The sequence below is a fragment of the Erythrolamprus reginae genome, chromosome 1 (assembly GCF_031021105.1).
Source record: "Erythrolamprus reginae isolate rEryReg1 chromosome 1, rEryReg1.hap1, whole genome shotgun sequence".
NCBI lineage: Eukaryota > Metazoa > Chordata > Lepidosauria > Squamata > Dipsadidae > Erythrolamprus > Erythrolamprus reginae.
In genome coordinates this window covers 125,933,519-125,956,124 of record NC_091950.1, presented here as the reverse complement: position 1 = coordinate 125,956,124, position 22,606 = coordinate 125,933,519, and the positions used below count along the sequence as shown (strand labels likewise).

Sequence of the window (22,606 nt, the reverse complement as noted above, 5' to 3'; positions counted from 1 at the left end):
CATGTTTATGACGGTTGCAGGGTTCAGGAGTCGTATTGCGACCTTCCGAACAGCAAAGTCAATGGAGAACCCAGATTCACTTCGCAACCCTATTACTAATTCAACAACTGCAGTGACTCACTTAAAGAAATACAGCAGTAAAATAAAATGGGACAAAATTCACTTAACACATTTTTCACTTAACAACATACACTTGGGACTCAATTGTGGTCGTAAATTGAGGACTTCCTGCAGAGGTGGGCTACTGGAAATGGATCTCCACCCCAGAGCACCCAATTTGCACTGAAAGATGTTGAAAGAAAATGCAGGGCGTCCTGCATAAGCCACAGTGTGGTAGTAAAAATGTTGGTAGCCTTTCACTGACTATCTGTCTAATCATTGGTTGAGGACTACTGTATACTGTTGTGGTAAAGGAAAAACAGTCTATTTCTCCTGGTTTTTTTTACTAGGCTGCCAAATAAAAAGAAACCAATGGAAGAAAAACAGAGGAGGAAGACAGTTTACTTACGTGGATGAAATTTCAGTTCTCCATCTGGACCTGATGGCGGATGTCCTTGCTGTAACTTCTTCTGTTCCATTTGTTTAACAGCCTGTAAAACAATCGCAATAGCATTTAGTCTTATACAGTGGTACCTCGACATATGAGTTTAATTCGTGCCAGAGCCGAGCTCGTATGTCGATCAATTCGTATCTCGAACCAATGCATTTAGATTTGGCTTTTCGCGCCGAGATAACTGGAAAAAATGGAATTCTTGCACCACCTAGTGGACGCTCGGCTCGTATCCCGAATTTGAGCTTGGGTGTCGAACAGAAATTTTGCTCGTGTCTCAGCTCGTAACTTGGAATACTTGCATGTGGAGCAGCTCGTATCTAGAGGTACTACTGTATATCGCTTCATAGTGCTTTTACAGCCCTCTCTAAGTGGTTTACAGAATCAGCCTATTTCCCCAACAATCTGGGTTCTCATTTTACCCAGCTAAGAAGGATGGAAAGCTGAGTCAACCTTGAGTCAGTGGTGAGATTTGAACTGCTGAACTACAGCTAGCAGTTAGCTGAAGTCGCTTGCAGTGCTCCACTTTAACCACTGCATGTAGCACGATTGAGAACATTTAAACAAAGATCTCAAAATTTCCTGTAATAAACTGACATTTATCTTTCTGGTTTTTCTTGCCGTGCTTAGCCAGATTCTTCTCTTAAAAGGAGCCAGATTTTTTTTTGATGGACAAAGTGGGAACTTACAACTAAAACATGCCACAAACACACAAGGCAAAGCTACAAGGGGGCACCTTTTTCCTGAACTCGGTGTTCAAAAAACCAGCCACATTATTTAGGCAAATAAATCACAAAGTACCAGAACAGACAAAATAACAACATACTAAAATAATTAACCCTATGCTGTCTTTCCAGCACAGCTTGATAAGGATTCAGGTGGTTGTGAAAATAGGAACAGACAACTGCACATTCTTGAGTGAACTGGTTAACGGACAGAAAGCTGCTTTGTTCAGAGAAGGGGCACTAAACATGAGGGAAGTTCATGTCCTAACACAGAGGTCTTCAAACTTGGCAGCTTTAAGACTTGTGCACTTCAGCTTCTATAGCTGGCTGGAGAATTCTGGGAGTTGAAGTCTTAAAGTTGCCAAGTTTGGGGAACACTGTCCTAACATGTTAAAAGATTCTAAAAACAAAAGTAATCCAGTTATAGAAATTTCTATAATCTATCGAGCTTCTTTTTTAAATACATTTTGTTAAAGAAGACTCTGAGAATGTTGCTTTAGGTCAGAGGTGGGGAATGGTGGCCCCTTTATGACTTGTGGACTTCAACTCCCAGAATCCCTGAGCCAGCTGGCCTGGCTCAAGGATTCTGGGAGTTGAAGTCCACAAGTCATGAAGAGGCCATCGTTCCCCACCTCTGGTTTAGGTAAAGTTACGGACAAGGATCTGACATTCACTTTGCCAATCTAAGGGGGATGCTTGTCATTAGTGAGCCCGTCCCATGTAGACATTGCAGGTAATCCCCGACTTACAACAGTTCATTTAGCGATCGTTCAAAGTTACAATGGCACGGAAAAAAAGTGACTTATTTTTATCATGTTTTCACATGACCATTGCAGCCTCCCCATGGTCACATGCTCAAAATTTGGATATTTGGTAACTGGTTCATATTTATGAAGTTTGTAGTGTCCCGGAGTTGTGTGATCCCCTTTTGCGACCTTCTGATAAACGAAGTCAATGGGGAAGCCAGATTCATTTAACAACATGTGGCTAACTTGATAACTGCAGTGATTCACTTACCCACTGTGGCTAGAAATGTCATTAAATGGGGCAAATCTCACTTAACAAATTTCTCGCTTAGCAACAAAAATGTTGGGCTCAATTTTGATAGTAAGTCGAGGACTACCTGTTATAGGCCGTATACGTTGCAGCATCGTTGGGATGCTTTATTAAAAGCACAACGAATTAAGCTTCCAAATAAGAAAACTGCTCTAGTTGTACCATTTCAAGTTCTTGTTTCTGAGACTGAAGGAAGTCCTGTTGCCGCTGTAGTTCTTCCCTCTTTTTCTGAAGTTCTAATGCCTGCTTTTGCAATTCATCTTCTTGCTGGACAATGTGGCTTTCAAATTCCTTCAAATCATCTTCAGTAAAGACCTGCTGCTGATCCAGAGTCTCAAAAAGAACAAGAACAACAAGTTTTAACTCCTAAATAGAAATCTTAATGGGAAAAAAATCAGATTCCTCTATATCAGTATTGGTGCCCAAGATTTAAGATCTTTGATTATCATATTTTTGGAGTATAAGACGCACCCTTTTCCTCCCTAAAAGAGGCTGAAAATTTGGGTGTGTCTTATACTCTGAATGTAGCTTTTTCACAGCTTCCCCCCACTTAGCCCTAACTAGGTGCTAACGATCTTCTGGCTTCCTACTCCCTCCAAAGAAGGTTTTTTCCAGCCCTAAGTCTTCGCAGGTTTGTTTTCATTCCTACTCCCTCTGAAAAAGGCTTTTTAAAGTCCTAACGTGGTGCTAATGATCTTCCTGGCTTGCAGCATTTATTTTTATTCCTACTCCCCCCAAAGCAGTTTTTCCTGCCCTTTGCAGGCTTTGTTTTCATTTCTGCTCCCTCTGAAAAAGGTTTTTTAAGCCCGAACCAGGGGATAAAATAATGTGCTGAAGATGAACAGATTAAGGATGCTAGCCAGATGAATACCTGGTAAGTAGATTTCCCCCCCTATTTTCCTCCCTCAAAAGTAAAGTATGTCTTATACTCCGGTGAGACTTTTACTCCGGAAAATGTGGTACTTTTGGATAAGGAGAAATTGTGCTTTTAGAGCACTCTAAAATTTCTCCCAAGTAAAAGGCAAGGACACAATTTCTCAACATTGTCCTAACTGTTCCATCAGCTTCACATTTCCCTATTCCATGTAAACACCTGGAGGTAATTTGCCTTTGGAGTAAATTTAAAAACCAAATTACAATTAAACTCCTCCTTATTAAAGGGAGAAGAACTGAAGCCTACCACATCATAGAGCAAACCCCAACAGAGACCACCTGCCTTTAGAAGACCCTGTGTCTGAGCATCTTCTGAACTGCTTCTGAAACAGATTGCTCTTCCTCAAACAATAACAAAGATAAACTATGTCCACCTTTCTTGGCTTTTTTCCTTAGTTGAAGTTGAGTCCAAAAATTTATATTTGTTTTAAATGGATGGTTATTCACAGACTAAAGTTTTCATATCCTAATGATTTCCCTTGAGTTACTATCCATTAAGTAGAGTGGAAGCTCTTAAGGTATCTTTGTAACTATGGACTATTACTGTAAGGATAGAAATTTCCAGATACAGTAGCATTACAGCTGTATAATATTTTTAATCATAGTCAGCTTTGGGATAAAATTTATACATGTAGGAAAAGACAGGTAAAACAGTTATTCTCTTTTGCTTCCAACTTTAGTTATTCCTAAAATTCTATTGCCATAATATTCATGCTTATTTATTTTCATACAATGAAGTTGCTCCATAGAGAGAATTATGCACAGTGTCCTTAGACTCACTGTTCAGATTTTATTTTCATAATGTCATTAATGTTATATGCAGATAAATACAAAGGAAGAAATAGAGAGATGATTAAAAGTTCAAAACAGATGGGCTATTTGCTGATGACTACGATCAATCTTAAGTTCAAAGATGTCATTAATACCTCCCAGCTTTCTGGCTCCAAAAACTCTTTTTTCTGTGTTGCTCTCATGAACTCTTCCATGGTGAGTAACCGGTCTTTGTTGATGTCAACCTTTTAAAAGAGAAGCAAAATATACAGTATGTCACAGAAGTGAGGACACTGCCTTACATTTTGTAAATATTTAAGTTTATCTTTTAAAGTGACAACACTGAAGAAATGACACTTGGCTACAATGTAAAGTAGTGGGTATATAGCTTGTATAACAGTGTAAATGTGCTGGCCCCTCAAAATAACGCAACACACAGTCATTAATGTCTAAATTGCTGGCAACAAAAGTGAGTATACCCCTAAGTTATAATGTCCAAATGGGGCTCAAGTAGCCATTTTCCCTCCCTGGAGTCTTGTGACTCGTTAGTGGTACAAGGTCTCGGGTGTGAAGGGGGAGCAGGCACGTTAAATTTGGTGTCATCGCTCTCATTCTCTTATACTGGTCACTGGAAGTTCCCCATAGTACCTCATGGCAATGAACTCTGTGGATCTGAAAAAACAAATTGTTGCTCTACATAAAGATGGACTAGGCCAGTGATGGCAAATCTTTTTGTTGTTGCATGCCAAAAATGGCAACGTTCTGAAGTGGAAAGTGGGGTTGCGCAAAGCTTCTAACATCCACCCGGTTGGCGGGCCCCAGGGGAAGAGCCTTCTCTGTGGCGGCCCCGACTCTCTGGAACCAACTCCCCCCGGAGATTAGAACTGCCCCTACCCTCCTTGCCTTTCGTAAACTCCTTAAAACCCACCTTTGTCGTCAGGCATGGGGGAACTGAAATATCTCCCCTGGGCCCATACAATTTATGTATGGTATGCTTGTATGTATGTCTGTTTAATAATGGGTTTTTTAAAAAAAATTAACTGTAAATTTATTAGATTTGTTATAAATTGTTTTTTATTGTGAGCCGCCCCAAGTGTTGTGAGCTGCCCCGAGTCTATGGAGAGGGGCGGCATATAAATCTAATAATAAACATAAACATAAACATAAACCACCTCCGTGATTCGTCCTGGAGGAGAAGAAAAAGATTCCAGTGGCAACCTCTGAAGCTTTGATGAACTCTATACAGTAGGGCTGGAAGATAATGGTGGCCACACAAAATATTTAGGCCCCATTTGGACATTATCACTTAGGGCCATACTCACTTTTGTTGCCAGCAGTTTAGACATTAATGGCTATGTGTTATTTACGTCAGTTCTGTGACATACTGTAAATATACACAGTTTAGACTATATAATTTATTTGCAATTCTTAAAACAAAACTTCAGATCGTGAAGTTCGGAAACTTCAGATCGTGCAGAATGCAGCTGCGAGAGCAGTCATGGGCTTCCCAAGGTATGCCCATGTTACACCAACACTCCGCAGTCTGCATTGGTTGCCGATAAATTTCCAGTGACAATTCAAAGTGTTGGTTATGACCTATAAAGCCCTTCATGGCATCGGACCAGAATATCTCCAAGACCGCCTTCTGCCGCACGAATCCCAGCACCGAATAGGTCCCACAGAGTGGGCCTTCTCCAGGTCCCGTCAACTAAACAATGTCATTTGGCGGGCCCCAGAGGAAGAGCCTTCTCTGTGGCGGCCCCAACTCTCTGGAACCAGCTCCCCCCAGAGATTAGAACTGCCCCCACCCTCCTTGCCTTTCATAAACTCCTCAAAACCCACCTTTGTCGTCAGGCATGGGGGAATTGAAATATCTCCCCCGGGCCTATACAATTTATGTATGGTCTGATTAATAATGGGGTTTTTAAAATATTTTAAATTTAAAATTATTAGATTTGTTATGAACTGTTTTATTGTGTTGTGAGCTGCCCCGAGTCTACAGAGAGGGGCGGCATACAAATCTAATAAATAAATAAAATAAATAAAAATAAATAACTAAATAAATAAATAAATAAAATGGAAATGAGGTTGCGGAAAAATCATGATAGAAATTCCTGGCCAGTGCTACCCTGTTCAAGAAAATCCATATTTTGGTACACAATAAAATAAATTAGGATCATTTGCTCCGCATAAAACATAACGGGAATAGAGATAGGAATAATTGATACATGCCTAAGGAGCAAAACACAAATTAATCTCATCTCACTGGGTGCTGAAAATATTTCTATCCTGATGAGATATGTACAGTTTATCTGTAACATTTAAAATTCCATGTCACTCAAGTATCAATGGCTTGTGAGAATTTAATATTTTCTCATTATGTGGCCAAACATAACCAGATTGGAAATATCAAATTTGCATGATAATGGTGAACTTGATAGAAGTATCATTCATTCAGAAGCTGGTTTTTGCAATGACAATAAATTGGTCATTCTACAGGTTGAAGGAAAGGTAGAAGTTTTAATAATTGTATAGCATTAAATATGCTTACTGTAAAAATCTGTAAAGTTGTAAACACTATCCGGAATAACATTCTTATTGATTAAAAATAAGGTTGGGTTCATACAAGCATTCCCACCCCAAGGCAATCTCTTCATGAAAAATTACTTGTTGCACTATTTAAGTAGTTATCATTCAACAGCAAACTGTAAATAAAGCTATCCATATAAGGATGACTAGACATGTAATAATAAACTTACACTATATTGGGGTGAGGTCAAGAAAGCTCTAAATAGGCATTTTCAGAAATATGCTCTAGTTTGAGAAATATGCCCACTATTTAACATTTAGTTAAAACAGCAGAGGTTTGCTAATAGTTATTTGTAAAATGTATTCCCTGAAACCTTACCTCATTCATGACATGTTCTCTCATTCGTAGCCTCTCTTCTTCCATTTCAATCATATCATCCTCTTCATTTTTGGGGTCATAGACTTTCTCTAGCTAAGATTAAGATTAAGAAATTTGCTTTGAACAGGCCATCCAAATTTTATTATTTGGTTATGAAAATATGTTACTTTAATGCTATCTATTTATTAAACTTAAATCTCACTGCAAACAGAGAACTCTCAGCAATTTAACAAAGTATATGAAGTAGCAAAAGTTAAAATAGCCACAGTATCATAAACACCAAAAGCAACAAAATATGAAGATCGACAAAAAAAGATATTTATGAGATAAATGTTTTCTTTCTACATATCTAATAGCATATACTTATAACCAACAATCAGTTTTAGATTATCTTCCCTTGGGAGATATTCAGAAGTTATCTGCCTTAAATATGGCCTATGTTAAACTGTATAGCACAGTCAAACTTCAGCACCTAAAATGTTTTACAACATTTTGTATTATGTCATAAACTATTTTATCATAAAGCATTCATAAAATTTGCCAAATTTCAGTTCCACAGGAGTCATGGCTCCTGGATTTTGGACACATTCTATAATTTAGCCCATTATTGAGGTACCTTGATTCAAAAGTTTTTGCACTTCAGTTAAAGGGAATTTATTTTGGGGTTTTTAGTATTGACAGAGAGACTGAAACTTCAATGTTCAAGGTTATTAATTCATTAAGAAAGTGAGGAATTAACCTATCCATGCAAAAATGTATCAGTTATCTTTGAATATATATGCCTAGTTATAGGACATTGACATATGATACTTCTAGTCTCATCTTAATGAGTGCCAGATATTTGAATGTACTTCATATTAGTTGCTAAGCAATGTTTAAGAAAATTGTTCATAGTTTATAAAAGATGAAGTCCAAAATAATGGGAGATCCTGCTTAAATTAGGATATATCATTCTAATGATATTAAGTACTAGCATATGATATGAATTTATAAGCTCTTTTTTATTATTCAGTTAGTATCAGAAACAGTAGATGCTGATGACCACTTATGTTAAATATTTTCCTGACATTTACTATATTTGCTAATGTAATCCATTTTTTAATTGCTGCAATTGCCCCAAAGAATACCTACAGGAATAGTAGCACTATTGTGTTTTGTACAAGTTCATTAGAGTTTGAGTATGAGTATGATATATTTAATTAAGCTGTGGAAATTCAATTTCCATTCTAACATTCCCATTCAATAGTCATTACTTGCTCATGCACTGAGCCAAATGAAACCTCATGATTCTGAAATAATCTAGTTACACATATTTACCTCCTTAGTAAATAGAGCTTCTAATTCCTGTTCATCCAGAAAACCATCAGCATTGACATCTGTTTAAAAAAACAACATATAAATATATAATTAGAGGCACTATCACACCCATCCATAATTCTAGACCATAATCATTCCCACTTTAATACTTGTAGATGTTACCTCAAATCATATGATAAACTACTGGATTAGAAAAATTGAATGGAAACCCAACAGTGTGCATGCACACACACACACACACACGCACAAACACATAGAGTATACTGTTGTATTATATATACTGTTGTATTATATATGAAAAAAAGCATGCATCTATAGAGGTTTTCTGGAAAAGCACATGCTAAAATATATTTATTAACCTTGAAAAGTGCAACAGCATTGTCAATATCAAGTGATAATTCTGTTTTAATGATTTTTTAACTTTAAATCTTACCATGCAACTTGAAGAAAGTCTTTGGATCAAAATCATTGGGGTCTAAGCCATCTGCTTCCTCCCATACCTCTTTCAATTGGTCTTTACTTCCCTGAAATATGATAATGGACACCAGTTGTACAAATGATTTCACAGAAGCTTTTAACATAGAGTTAAAATCACAGTAGGTTACTCAAAGGACTTAAAAAATCTAGTTAATTTTCCCCTTCAAAAAACCATTTTTGTCTGACTTGTACCTTGCAAAGATTGTGACACCATTATTTCTCTGCCTTTTTAGCATACACTTATATAAAATTAGACTGACATAAAATCTTTTTTATATTCACTCTAAAAACAATTTCAATCCGTCACAATGCCCATGTGAGATGACTGATTGACATGACTGTGTCAAAGCGATGGGTAGAATGTAGTCACACTCTAGTCTCCACAAAAAAGTGGAAAATGTAAAATTATCTTCTGAAAAAGCCCAGAATCTTTCTATTATTTTAAAGGGTATCCTATTTAATTAAGAAATCATTGCATGGGAAGCATAGGAAATGGCATTTATATTTGTTTATAGTCTAAAAGCTTAATGAGATCAGTGACCAAAAATCAAGCTCAAAAACTATAATATTTTAGTGTGATAAACCCTGTCATGATATTGAAATAAATGAAGGAATAAATAAAAGATTTAGTATCCATTTAACTGACCCTTGTAATCTTGACTTTTTCAGCAAGAGTTCTCTATCAACATCTATCTATCTATCTATCTATCTATCTATCTATCTATCTATCTATCTATCTATCTATCTATCTACATGTATATATATATATATATATAAATAAGGAGCTGTGATGTTCCTTCAATACACCAGGGTGATTCGACACAAAAATATGTAACCCTTCCCTGGTGCAGAGCTGAAGGGATTGGATACTGTAGCCTAGAGGATAATTCTCTGCCTTACAAGGCAAAGGTTGCAGGTTCAAGTCCCAGTGGGTATGGCTAGCTGATGAGGCCAAAATAAGGCCGAAATAGATCTATCCTAGTCTCCCTTAATTTTCAAATTCAGCAAAAAAAAACATGTGACACATACAGATAGAATTGTCGGCTATCAATAAAATTAACTGCCTTGGAAATGGCCCTGGGTTGGGCTGAGAGGCAAGTAAGGAGCTGTGATGTTCCTTCAATACACCAGGGTGATTCAACACAAAAATATGTAACCCTTCCCTGGTGCAGAGCTGAAGGGATTGGATACTGTAGCCTAGAGGATAATTCTCTGCCTTACAAGGCAAAGGTTGCAGGTTCAAGTCCCAGTGGGTATGGCTAGCTGATGAGGCCAAAATAAGGCCGAAACAGATCTATCCTAGTCTCCCTTAATTTTCAAATTCAGCAAAAAAACACATGACATATATATATATATATATATATGTATGTATGTATGTATGTATGTATGTATGTATGTATGTATGTATGTATGTATATGTATATATATCAACTATCTATCTGTTTGTCTGTCTGTCTGTCTGTCTGTCTGTCGACTAAGCAATGTCATTCGGCGGGACCCAGGAGAAGAGCTTTCTCTGTGGCGGCCCCAACCCTATGGAACCAGCTCCCCCCAGATATCAGAGTTGCCCCCACCCTCCTTGCCTTTCGCAAGCTCCTTAAAACCCACCTCTGTCATCAGGCATGGGGGAATTGAAATTTCTCTTCCCCTTAGGCTTATAGAATTTATACATGGTATGCTTGTATGTATGAGTGGTTTTTTAAATTGGGGTTTTTTAGATTGTTTTTAATATTAGATTTGTTTACATTGTCTTTTTATATTGTTGTTAGCCGCCCCGAGTCTTCGGAGAGGGGCGGCATACAAATCTAATAAACAAACAAACCTATCTATCTATCTATCTATCTATCTATCTATCTATCTATCTATCTATCTTATTTATTAATTGGATTTGTATGGATTTGATTTCTATGCTGCCTCAGGGCAGCATAGAAATGGATAAAATTCTGATGAGGTTCATTATCCTGTGGTATAGCCATATTAGAGATTTTATTTGATGTGTTTCCCTTTCATCACCTTTTTAAAAAAATTTAATTTGTTTGCAATATATATAACTATATAATATGTAAATATATGAAATATATAATATTTTGTATAATATTTTAATTGTTATTCTATACCAGATTTCCCCAACCTTTCTGGATAGGTGGTTTGGAGCAGGGGTCAAGCATATGTGTGTGGGCAGGCAAATACCTTGATGTTTGCGGCCCTGCACAAGTGGGGCCTAAAGTGCCTCTGATGGGGCTGCACATGCTCATGACAAGGTTTGTGTGAGTGGGGCCACAAGTGTCCACAATGATACTCGTGCGAGTGGGGCTGTGTGCATGCACCGAGGCAGGGTAGTTATTAGCCTACGGCCCACAGATTGGTGACCTCTGTTCTACATACTCAGAGGGACTTTGTGTCAGATGAGTGGCCATATAAGTTTGATAAACAAAATAAATAAAAAATATACCCACCAATTCAGCGTGGATAAAAGCAGTGGACTTACGGGATGATTAACTTTGGGGTGATCACTGTGCTTTTTTTTCATTTCCTCGTATTTAACTTCTTCTTGGTGCCTCTTTTCTTCATCCAGTGTTTTTAAATATTCCCTCCTTTCATGTTCTTTCATCATCTCATACTTCTTAAACTCCTCGTGATGGGCTTTGTCATAATTTTCTAAGTCACGTGTAGCCTGCAAATAAGAAGAGTTAAAAATTAAAACAAAATATGTTTTTCCCCGTAGAGTGAGGATAAACATTGAGCATTAAGAAACTCCTGTTGACCAGCCCATCTTTTAGTTTTCCTCGGGATATATTCATAAATAATTCCTGAACAATGCATGCCACAACCATCTTCTTTGGCTTAACAAAAAATGAAGATATGAAGAAACTTAGAATGACTGTTTTATACTAAATATCTTCACTGCATCTAGACTTAGAGTAAATGTGAAGTAAAAAGGAATTTTTAGCCACACTATCTAAAATTACAGGTAGTCTTCATTTAGTGACTGCCTTGTTTAACAATCATTCAGAAACACAACTGTGATGAAAAAGTAAATTAATAACCAATCCTTACATTTACAATCTTCACAGATCTCTAAAGCAAACAAAGTTGAAGGAAGATCATAGGCAAAATTGCAGTTTCACTAAGTGATTGATGAGGTTATGTAATTGTGTAATGACACTTCTGCAAGCAAATACCTTTAGCCCGGAGAACAACAAGGGCTCCAGAATTCAATCAACCAATTCTAATTCTTTTACTCATCTAATGCTTTTAATTAGATTCTTTAATGAGCATTTTCTTTAATATTCTTCAGTGTCTTATGTAATTCATTTAATATTTTAAGAGAAAACAAAGAGCACTATTTCCTTATATCCTTGCTTCACTTATGAAAAAGGTACTACTGTATAGTGTTACAGGAATTCTCTTACCAACGATTATCACATAGTAAATGTTACTGACACTAGGGGGTGCTAAAAGCTCATTTTTTAAAAATGCTTCTGCCAGCCATCTCTAGAATATAGGAATAACAAAATTGACTTATTTTGAAGTATGTTTGTTAACAGTTACTGTCAAATCTAAATTGACTGGCCCTTGGACATTTATTTTATTGATTATATTTTTCTGATGCCCATCTTACTTGAAAGCAATTCTGGGTAGCTTGCGACATTAAATTGTAAAAGATAAATATTTTTTAAAGCAATAAAAATAAAATAGACAAATAATCTTAAAAGTAGAGAGGGACCATTTGGATTCATCATGCTTTGAAAGCAACCCCCCAAAACTGCAAAGATTACCACAAATTTGTTAACTATTCTGGTATAAGAAAGGGAATATTATTGGATATAGGCATAGATGCATTAGATATTTAATTAATTAGTTTTAGATTTTCGTCCAGTTTTTAAAATACAGCTACCAGCACATCACTCGAAGTATAGATTTTGACTCAAAGGAGTCTGTACATTTTGATTTGGATCATTTAAAAAAAAAAAAATGATCCAGTTTAGGTAGTGTTGAAGTTGTTACTCTCAAAACTAGAAGACTTTGAGTTCTGGTCCTAAATTAGGCATGGGAAGCCAAGTTGGTGACTTTGAGCCAGTCACTCTCTCTCAGCCCAACCCATCTTGCAGGGAAAATAGGCAGAAGAAGAAATATTAAATATGCTCACCGCTTTATATTACTTATAAAGTAATAATGGTGAGGGGGAGATCTAATATCACATAAATATGCGTGCAATCTGTGCCTCTCAACCATTCTTTTGAAGGTGTATGTTGTACATACTCCTGGTCAGGTGGAGGAGGATGAAAAAATTGAGGACTCTGATACAGATAGTGTTTATGAATTAGTGGGAGGCCCGGGGTTACAGGTAGTAGAACAGGTGGGAGGCCAGCCACAGGATGGGGCTACGAGTGCAGGATCTAGTGAGGAAGAATCAAACATTCGATGGGTAAATCCTAAATTCAGAAGGGTCCAAAAATGTAAAGAACAGGTGTTGGGAAGAAGATATTAAGGGGAGGAATGGGTTAAATACTGTAGTGATGTATTTGGTACGTCAGGGGGTCAGTGGGGAAGAAGGGTGGAGTTTCAACGTTGCAAAAGAGAAACATGGAAGGTTTACGTTCCGCTCCCAAGTAAGCAAAAGTATTCTGTGTTGATTAACAGTCAGTTCTGCTGTTTTAGAATCATGCGGGGAGGACATAAATCTTGTTAACTGGAGAAGTCTAGAAGGAATGCGAGGAATGCAATTAAGAAAGATAACGGGCTGAGAGAAATGTGCTAGCATGAAATGTATTTGGATACGCAAGAGAAGAGAATAAAATGGAGTTTCTTTGTTTATGAAATGCTGCGTTTAGTAAGAGTTATTTGTAATTGCTAAAGTTCTACCAGAAACCAGAACAGTGTACAATATAGGATCATGAATGGAAGTCCCAAATGTGTTTTTGCAAAGGTCAACTGGACTATGTTTTTCCTTGAAGATGTTTTGCTTCTCACTCAAGAAGCTTCGTCAGTTCTGACTGAATGGTGGAAGATGGAAGGATTTATATTCCTTGCATCAATCCTCCCATCCTCCACCATTTAAAAATTTCCCCTACCGGTTCTGTGGGCATGGCTTGGTGGGCATGGCAGGGGAAGGATACTACAAAATCCTTATTCACTCCCTACTCCTGGGGGAAGGATATTGCAAAACCTCCATTCCCACCCGACTATGGGGCCAGTCAGAGGTGGTATTTGCCAGTTCTCCAAACTACTCAAAATTTCTGCTACCGTTTCTCCAGAACCTGTTGAATTTCACACCTGCTCCAGAGGTGTGGACAAAAAGGGTTGTTTTCTTGCTGCTCAGCTGGGAAGAGATAGACATTATCTTCCTCCTTCTCTTCTGCAGCAGGGACTAGCAGCACAGCTTCCTTCATAGAAGTTCGCCCTCTCTTTATTTTTTATTTTTCTGTTCAGCATTTCCTGATACTCAAAGATTAACTAGGAAAGTTTTCTTGGGAAGGTTTTTCAGAAGTGGTTTGTCATTGCCTCCTTCCTGGGCCTGAGAGGTGACTGGGCCAAGATGCCCAAGGCAGGTATAGAACTTACAGTGTCCTGATTTCTAGTCTGATGCCTTAGCCATTACTCCAAATTGGCTCTACATATTATCTTTACACATTCATTTATTTCAGTTATACTTTTTATATCTGCAATTCATTTCCCTGATGGAAGCCCGAGAGAGAGAAAGAGATCTTTTTAGTTTTAGTTAAGTTTTAATTAATAAGTTAGTTAATTAATAAATGTAAGTGTTCATTAGAAACGAAACCAGAAATGTATCTGTTGGGAATAATCAGAGGACAGCATAGCAAAGAAGATTACTATTTAATAACTCACATACTAACGTCAGCAAGTGTTCGCACAAACTTGGAAACAAGAAAAAATATACCAAATGAAGAGATGGTGATTAGGAAAATGTTAGACTATGCTAAATTAAGTAAATTAACATATGAATTACAGAATAAACAAAATAAGGACTACTATACAGTTTGGGGGAAACTATATAATTGGATAGAAAAAAAAATAAAAAATTGAACTAATATTTAAGGGAAGGAAATGAACTAACAGAAACAGAATGGTAAAGTATTAAACATTAAGTAAATTCAATCTGTATGTATATAGGTATGTTTATATGCCTTGTTTTGTTGTTTGTTTGTTTGTATTATAATAAAAATTTAAATAATTTAATAAAAAAAATGTAATTGCTCATTTATCTGTGGAGTAGTGGTTCTCAACCTGGGGACAGGACCCTTTTGGGCTTTCACAAGGCTCACCTAAGACCATGGGTAAAGATTTCCCATGGTGTTAGGAACTAAAGCTTCTATTCTGGCTCCTTGGAACATATTTTTACAATCCGACCAATCAGGCGTTTACAGTGGGGGTGTCCCTCTGACCTTCCTGCCAATCAGCTTAAAGCTCTGTTGGGAGAATTGGTGCTAGACCTATGGCTGGGGATCACCACAACATAAAAAACTGTATTAAGGCATTAAAAAGGTTGAGAACCACTGTGTTAAACAAATATACTGCTCAAAAAAAATAAAGGGAACATTTAAACAACAGAATATAACTCCAAGTAAATCAAACTTCTGTGAAATCAAACTGTCCACTTAGGAAGCAACACTGAGTGACAATCAATTTTCTTTTGTTGTCAGCACATTCAACTTTGTACAGAACAAAGTATTCAATGAGAACATTTCATTCATTCAGATCTAGGAAGTGTTATTTGAGTGTTCCCTTTATTTTTTTGAGCAGTGTATATACTTAATTAAATGTTAAAGCTATTTAGGATCTGGCTGCATTGAAGAAGCTTTTCCTGACACCAATGAATGGTTTTTAAGTTGCAAATGAGATTTCTAACATTGCAAAATAAACTATACTATTATACGGAAAACTGAGTACATTTAAACTGATTTGAATACTAATGAAACAGACTATTAATCCGATACAACAATATTGGTTGGCTAATATAAAGTTACTTCCAAGTATAACAAAATGTGAGAAGGGATTAAATTGGCTCAGTTTAAAGACTTAGTAAAAATATAAAGCTGCTTATATTGGCTTGACAACAATTCATTCCAGGATGCCCTCACTACAAGGAACACAAGCTGATGAGCAAAGGGCAGTTGTTAAGAGTACAAATCTTGCCAAATATAACATTTATTATGGATCCAAATGGTGTTCCAAGTTAAGATTCCTGAGATAATTATGAAAGATATTTATAACTGACAAATTAAGAGACAAAATTTCAGACTTGTATAGGAAATTTTTAAAAAAGAGAGAGAGCAAACAAGCATTTGAGAAAATATTTGCTGGACACTTACAGTTTTGATTAGCATGTCCAAATCTTTAACTTCAAATGTGTGAGGGTTGTGATGGTTCAGATGCTCAAACTGTTTGAGAAGAGCTTGATGGTCTATGCCAGAATCTAAAAGCAACCCCCACAAAAAAAACAGAACCATGGTGACTACATTGATAGATGCAATACCACATGCACTGGATAGAATTCAAGAGCAAATCTTAAAAGCCAATTTATATTTTACGAAGGTATTCATAACCTATGGCATTAACGAAGTTTTAAATTAGATGAAAAATGCCCAGGTGATATGAAAGATATGTCTCAACAGGGTGTTGTTGTTGATATTGTTGTTACCAGGATGCTTAATAAACACAGAGTCTAGATATAAAAACTGACTAGCCCAGATCTTGAATTGTTTTCAGTCCTGGTGATAAGATGGTTTCCTCCATGGCATGTGAGGATAACAGGCCTGATCGGGACAGGCCAAACCCCTGTAATCTGAAGACAATTTCTCAGGTGGCTTAACGCCTGCTTATGTGGAGATTACAAAAATCTTCTTGACCTTAACCATAGGGACAAGGTGTACAGAGAATAAGAATATACGCCAGTCAGGAAAAGCTATCAATAAGAGATAGAAAAACCCTGTATAACTGGACTGCCATTGGAAGCTTGAGATAATGAATAAATTGAGGTTGCAAAGGACAGGGATTGGTTGTTTAAAGTAAAAAGAAGAAGAAAGGTCTAAAGTGTTCTTAAAACAAAGCTTTTCAAACTTTTGGGAGTTTAATCCGCATGTCTTAAAGTTGCCAAGTTTGGGGACCCCTCTCTTAAAGTATGACAACATTTTTAGAGAAGAATGTCTCTACTTTTGATACTGGTTGATATGCTATGTAATCCAAGCAAGATGTAGGTTTGCAGCTACAAGTTTAATTATTCAATTATCAAGTTGTTTTCCCATATATTTTTTTAAATACACCAAATAATTCTTACTAAGGCGCACCAACCATTTCCAAATCAGGAAATTATAATCCTAGCTCTCTCCAAAGAATAATGTCTTTTGGGAACTTCTGCATAAGATGAAGAAAATAGATTTTAAAGTAACAATATTTTATTGGTAATGTTGTTTATTATATCCTATTTGGGTATCAATTAAATTTAAACATTGATATAGAATTTTCAGAACTCCATTAAGGCAATATTAGTTGGGTATGAAGTGCTTTCTTCATATAACCCACTTCATTTTCATAATATTTGAGAAGTGACCTGTAGTGTAGTGATGCATTTTGGAATGGAATAGATTTAGTCAAAATAAGAGAAGGGAAAATAATTGTAAAATGGGTAATTGTGTAAACTCTAACTCTCCAACTTGGCTTCTAGTGTTGACATGTTTTTCTGATGTCAATATGGGAGGGGTTTGCCACTTTGGTCTTCAAACTCCCTATTCTAGGTTTGATTCTGTTTAATTTTTTGAAATCAGCCAAGGTCACTTAATTTCTACCATCTGCTGCAGAGAAGATTAGAACTGTTCCACAATTAAAGTTGTCAATACATATGATGAATTTTCATGATTTGAACATATGGATTATTATCTGAAATACTGCATTCCTCCTATACAGAGATTTACTTGAATGTCTTATTTAAAAAACAACACAAAGATACATGACAATGCCACATTGGGAACTGTGTATTTAAACTGTTTCAATTTTAAGCAATTCATTTTGCAGATGTTGTTTCTTCAGAATGAGCTTGTCATTCTCACCCCTAATTTCTGAGTTAGAACAAGAATAAGTAATGAGATAAAAAAACACAGGAACACATTTTTATGATTCAAACACAGCTGTAAACAAAGGAGAAAATTAAAACATTATTGCCAATTCATCCATTTCCCATTTGTCTGCTTACCTTGATATGCATCAATTTTGGCTTTGATTAACATTCTTAATCTTGCAACTTCCTGCCTTTTCAATTCATCCAGTTTTGTTCTCACCTTATGGCCAACTAAGTCTAGCTCTTTGCTTAACTTTCCACTCTGTCAACAGTAAAAAAGCATTGACATAAAAGTCATTATTTTTCTAGAGTGTAATTTTATTAGTTACCATGCTGTACTGCAGGCCACTGAAGCTGACTGTAGATCTGTAGGTAAGCAGTTCAAATCTCATCACCGGCTCAAGGTTGACTCAGCCTTCCATCCTTCCGAGGTGGGTAAAATGAGAACCCGGATTGTGGGGGCAATATGCTGGCTCTGTTAAAAAGTGCTATTGCTAACATGTTGTAAGCCGCCCTGAGTCTAAGGAGAAGGTCGGCATAAAAATCGAATGAATGAATGAATGAATGAATGAATGAATAAATAAATAAATAAATAAATAATGAACCAATCAATCAATAAATAAATAAATAAATTTAAGCTATGGATTGGGAAATAACTTGTGCTTATACATAATACTAAGTCATAAATCGTACTTTGCGGGTAAGAATTGCTGGATTCACATAATATATTTAATCAAATCCATAGACTGCATTTTGACTTTGCCATGTAAGAACCCAATTGCTATTTGTATCAGCGCAAGTTAGGTAATGTAGACATTGTCCGGAATTGCAATACTTAGGAAGATTTCAAGACAAATATTCCACAAGATGTACTGATATCACAAATTAATACAGGATCCAAAACAATTTCATTTTAATTTTCTATTAGTAAAAAGAGAATTCTAGGTTTTGGTTTTTAGGGTTGTTTTTCTAAAAGAAGCTACATATTTAGTATTGTTTCAGAGACATGCTTATAGCAAGTGCTTACATTCTCCCTCAGTAAAGACAGAGAAGGTAAACCCACAGATCTCATTATTTTCATTTTATTAAGATTTGCTAGTTATTATACTTACCTTTATTTCATCTATGTTTGCTGATTGGAGTTTTTCTCTGAAATGTGTGTCTGTCTCCAAAACGTCTATCACTTGCCTGAGATAGGCATCATAATACAATCCAGTGTCCTTTAAGATATACACATAATTACCATTAGCTTAATAAAGTAGAGACAGGGATGAAAAATATTTCTTTATCTATTAAAAAATATGTCATCTACAGATGCTGATTTTCCAACAACCAATTATAACAGTTTGTAATTCAGAAGGTGTAGCAAATTCACACAGCAAGAATTAATTTTAAACCCAGATACACATCCTACGAGTTCAGTTCAATATGAAACGTCAAGTTTTGGATTTCACTGGAACCTGGAAAGAAGAAAATATTTTTTCTCTTTTCTCTCTGAAATTATAAGGGAGACTTTCCCAAGCTAATGCTGACGTTTCTAGGTTTGAGGAACTGGTCTTGCAGTTCCAACATTAGATTGCCAGATTGCTTTGAATCTTTTAAAGCCTGCTTTCATTTAGAAGCAAGTCACGTCTGGCAAGTCCTATTCAATGGTTTAACTCTTTCTTAAAATGTTTCTGCCAACAGAAAGCAAAGGCCTGCTTTGTATGCCACCCCGAGTCTTTGGAGGAGGGCGGCATTTAAATCTAAATAATAATAATAATAATAATAATAATAATAATAATAATAATAATAACAACAACAACAACAACAACAACAACAATAACAATAATACTAATTGCTGTTGTTGTCCTAATCAGGCCAACTTTATTTAGGAAAATAATTACAGTCTCTTCCACTTTGCAGAGAGGTCTGTAAATTTAAACCAAACTTTGTATCCCCCCCCCCCTAGACTAAGCTAATCTCTCTGTAAAAGTTTCAGGACCAGAAGTCACATGGGAGGAATTTGACCAAAATCAAGGATCCTGTGGCTTCAATCAAAAAAAGACTACAACCTATCAAGCTCCACCATAAACTACAGATAGCCCTTGTTCTACATTCCTAATTGGAATCAGGGTTTCTGTCGCTAAGTGAAACAATCATTAGGTGAAATATCATGTGACTGTGCTGCTTTGCAGTTGTAGTTCTAGTAGTCTCAGTTGTGGACATTAGATAAGGACTTCATACTTCTCCTGCCCTCCATGAACTTCCACCTTCGTCCCTCCGCCTCCTCCCCAGCCAGGCCTGGAGAGAGGCTTTCAACATTTGAGGGTCTACCCCAGGAGTGAAATGCTCCCAGTTCGCTCATGTCTGTCAGTCATCGGAGAACTGGTCGCGAAGGGGGCATGAGGCTCCGCCCACCTGCCCAGACGCTGCCATTTGGGTTCTTTTACCCTCTGTGCATACACAAAGCGTTCTGTGCATGCGCAGAGAGTAAAAGAACCCAAATGGCAGCATCTAGGCAGGCGGGCGGAGCCTCACACTCCCTTTGCGACTGGCTCTCTCACAACTTAAATATGTTGTGAGCCGCCCCGAGTCCTCGGAAAGGAGTGGCATACAAATCCAATTAATAAATAAAAATAAATAAATAAACTGACAGGCACGAGCGGTCCAGCAGCATTTCACCCCAGTATGTCCCCCTGCCCTGCTTGCTTCCACTTCAATTCCCCACCATTTAATTTCCCTATCTAGGCTCCTTGAAAAGTATTCCTTCTACCCCTTAAGATGGGAAAAGCTCAAATTCTAGCATTTACAAATGTTCATCACTTAACATCCAAAGACCATTCAAAGTTAGGACCACACTGAACAAGTGTTAGTTCAAACCAGTCCTCAACGTTATGGCCATTGCAGTCACATGTTCAAAATTAGGGCATTTGGCAACTCACTTGCATTTACAACTGTGGGTTTCTGCTGCTAACATTCCCTCCTCTGCTCGTAATGCTCGCAGGAGCAAAAAGTGCAGGAGTGCTGCTTTGCATGCTGGGAAGCGTAGTTCAAACATAGCTCAGAACTTGGAGGCTCGTTCCCTGCTCAGCGTTTGCTCTGCTCGGTGGGAAAGGCGCCACTCAGAAAGAAAAGATGAAATAAAGCAAGGGGCTGTGGCGTGAGGAGCGTGCATGAAGTTTGCATTGAAGTGATTCCCATTTCCTGAGTCCAAACCTCATCTTTTAATAAGCTGCAGGAGAGTTTTAGTTTCGGGGCTATGCTGCATTGCGTTGAAAAGGGAATCTCTAATGTCTATAGAGATTTTCAGTCATCCAGGTTATGGTTGTCCCAATCAGTTGAAAAGAGGAGGGAGGGAGGGAGGGAGGGAGGGAGGGAGGGAGGGAGGGAGGGAGGGAGGGAGGAACTTTGGGAATTGCTGGTGGTTCTGATCCTTTGCATCTGTCTGCAGTCAGATATTTTCTAATTCATTTGGAAGATTTTATGCTTGTTCAAAAATGGCACTTGCTAGAGATCAGGAGGTTTTCTGTCAGGAAACAGGATTTTGCTTCATTCTGACATTTCTCTGATTAGCTCTCGTCCTGATAGCTTTATGCTACATCTGAGCCCAATCCATCAACATTTGTCAGAAACAAGGCAAGGCTCCATTTTAAATCTATACTGGGAGGGGAGACTCATAGAGTGAGAGCAACCTGCCTAGAACTGGGCCGCTAAGGGACATGGGTGTTTTGTAACAGTAAGGAGCATAATGAAATGCCCACAATTTGGCTTGCAAATTGAATTTTGCAGAGTCACCTCAGCTGACAGTCTAGTGACTGAGATCAGATAGCCTTCAAGGCCAAATCACATCTGGCCTAATTAAAATGAGATTGCGCTGACGCTGTTATCTAGTTGGATAATTAAAGGTCTGCAAGAAAACAAACTTCGGAGAGCACCATGGATTGCTCAGAGAAGAGAGAAAGATGCATCTTAATCATGTATTTATTTTAAACACCATTTAAAACAATGGTTCAAAACTTTATTTTTTGGATATTTGTTTCATTAACTGCAGTGAATTTTCAAAATTGAAACACGGATTTCAATATACTACAATATTACTAAATAAGCAAAATTGCTTTGTGATGCATTTCATATCTGAATTACATGCCTGAGAAAGACCAATGTTTGTAATGTTATCTGTCAGAGTGGGAGAGAGAGACAGATACAGAGAGAGGGAGAAATAGAGAGGGAGAGGGTGAGAGAGGTACAGACAGAGAGAGGGTGAGAGAGAAAGAGAGACATAGAGATACAAAAAGCGCGCGAGAGATGTAGAGAAGTGAGAGATTGAGAGGGAACAGGGGGAGAGAACCATAGAGAGATGCAGAGAGAGGGGGAGAGAAATATAGAAAGAGGGGGAAGATAAGGAGAGAGGGAGAGAGATATAGAGACAGAGGTGGAGAGAGAGGGGGACATAGAGAGAAGGGGCTAGAGAAAAAGGAGTTTTGTTGTTCCCAGTTCTCTGTCCTAATGACTGGTTGGGCAGGTGTGGCTGGGGGGGGTGTCATGTGACTGGGTGGCCACGCCCTCCAGGTTTTGTGACTCCTGGTGGTTTTTTTTTCTATGGGAAACTGGTCCAAATGGCTCTTTGAATGTTTAAGTTTCCCAACCCCTGGCCTAGGATAGTGATAGCAAATCTTTTTGGCTCAGGTGTAAAAAGGGTGCACACACGTACGATAGCATGTGCGCATGTGCCCACACTAATACAATGGCCTCCCCACATACATGTGCACACACACACACACACGCAGACCCCCCCCCCCCTGTGCACAACC

The 22,606-nt window shown here is 37.5% G+C and overlaps 1 protein-coding gene across 1 annotated transcript in view; it reads right to left on the bottom strand.

Annotated features, from left to right (window-relative positions):
• NUCB2 (nucleobindin 2) overlaps window positions 1–22,606 on the bottom strand; it is a 51,944-nt gene that overhangs the window by 3,172 nt on the left and 26,166 nt on the right. Inside the window, exons 3-12 of the mRNA XM_070763896.1 lie at window positions 18,926–19,033; window positions 17,949–18,075; window positions 16,072–16,175; window positions 11,226–11,411; window positions 8,694–8,784; window positions 8,261–8,319; window positions 6,944–7,036; window positions 4,191–4,280; window positions 2,494–2,664; window positions 509–590 (exon numbers count right to left, since the gene is read on the bottom strand). Coding sequence (XP_070619997.1) covers window positions 509–590; window positions 2,494–2,664; window positions 4,191–4,280; window positions 6,944–7,036; window positions 8,261–8,319; window positions 8,694–8,784; window positions 11,226–11,411; window positions 16,072–16,175; window positions 17,949–18,075; window positions 18,926–19,033 — 1,111 coding nt within the window. The remainder of the gene's footprint in view (window positions 1–508; window positions 591–2,493; window positions 2,665–4,190; window positions 4,281–6,943; window positions 7,037–8,260; window positions 8,320–8,693; window positions 8,785–11,225; window positions 11,412–16,071; window positions 16,176–17,948; window positions 18,076–18,925; window positions 19,034–22,606) is intronic.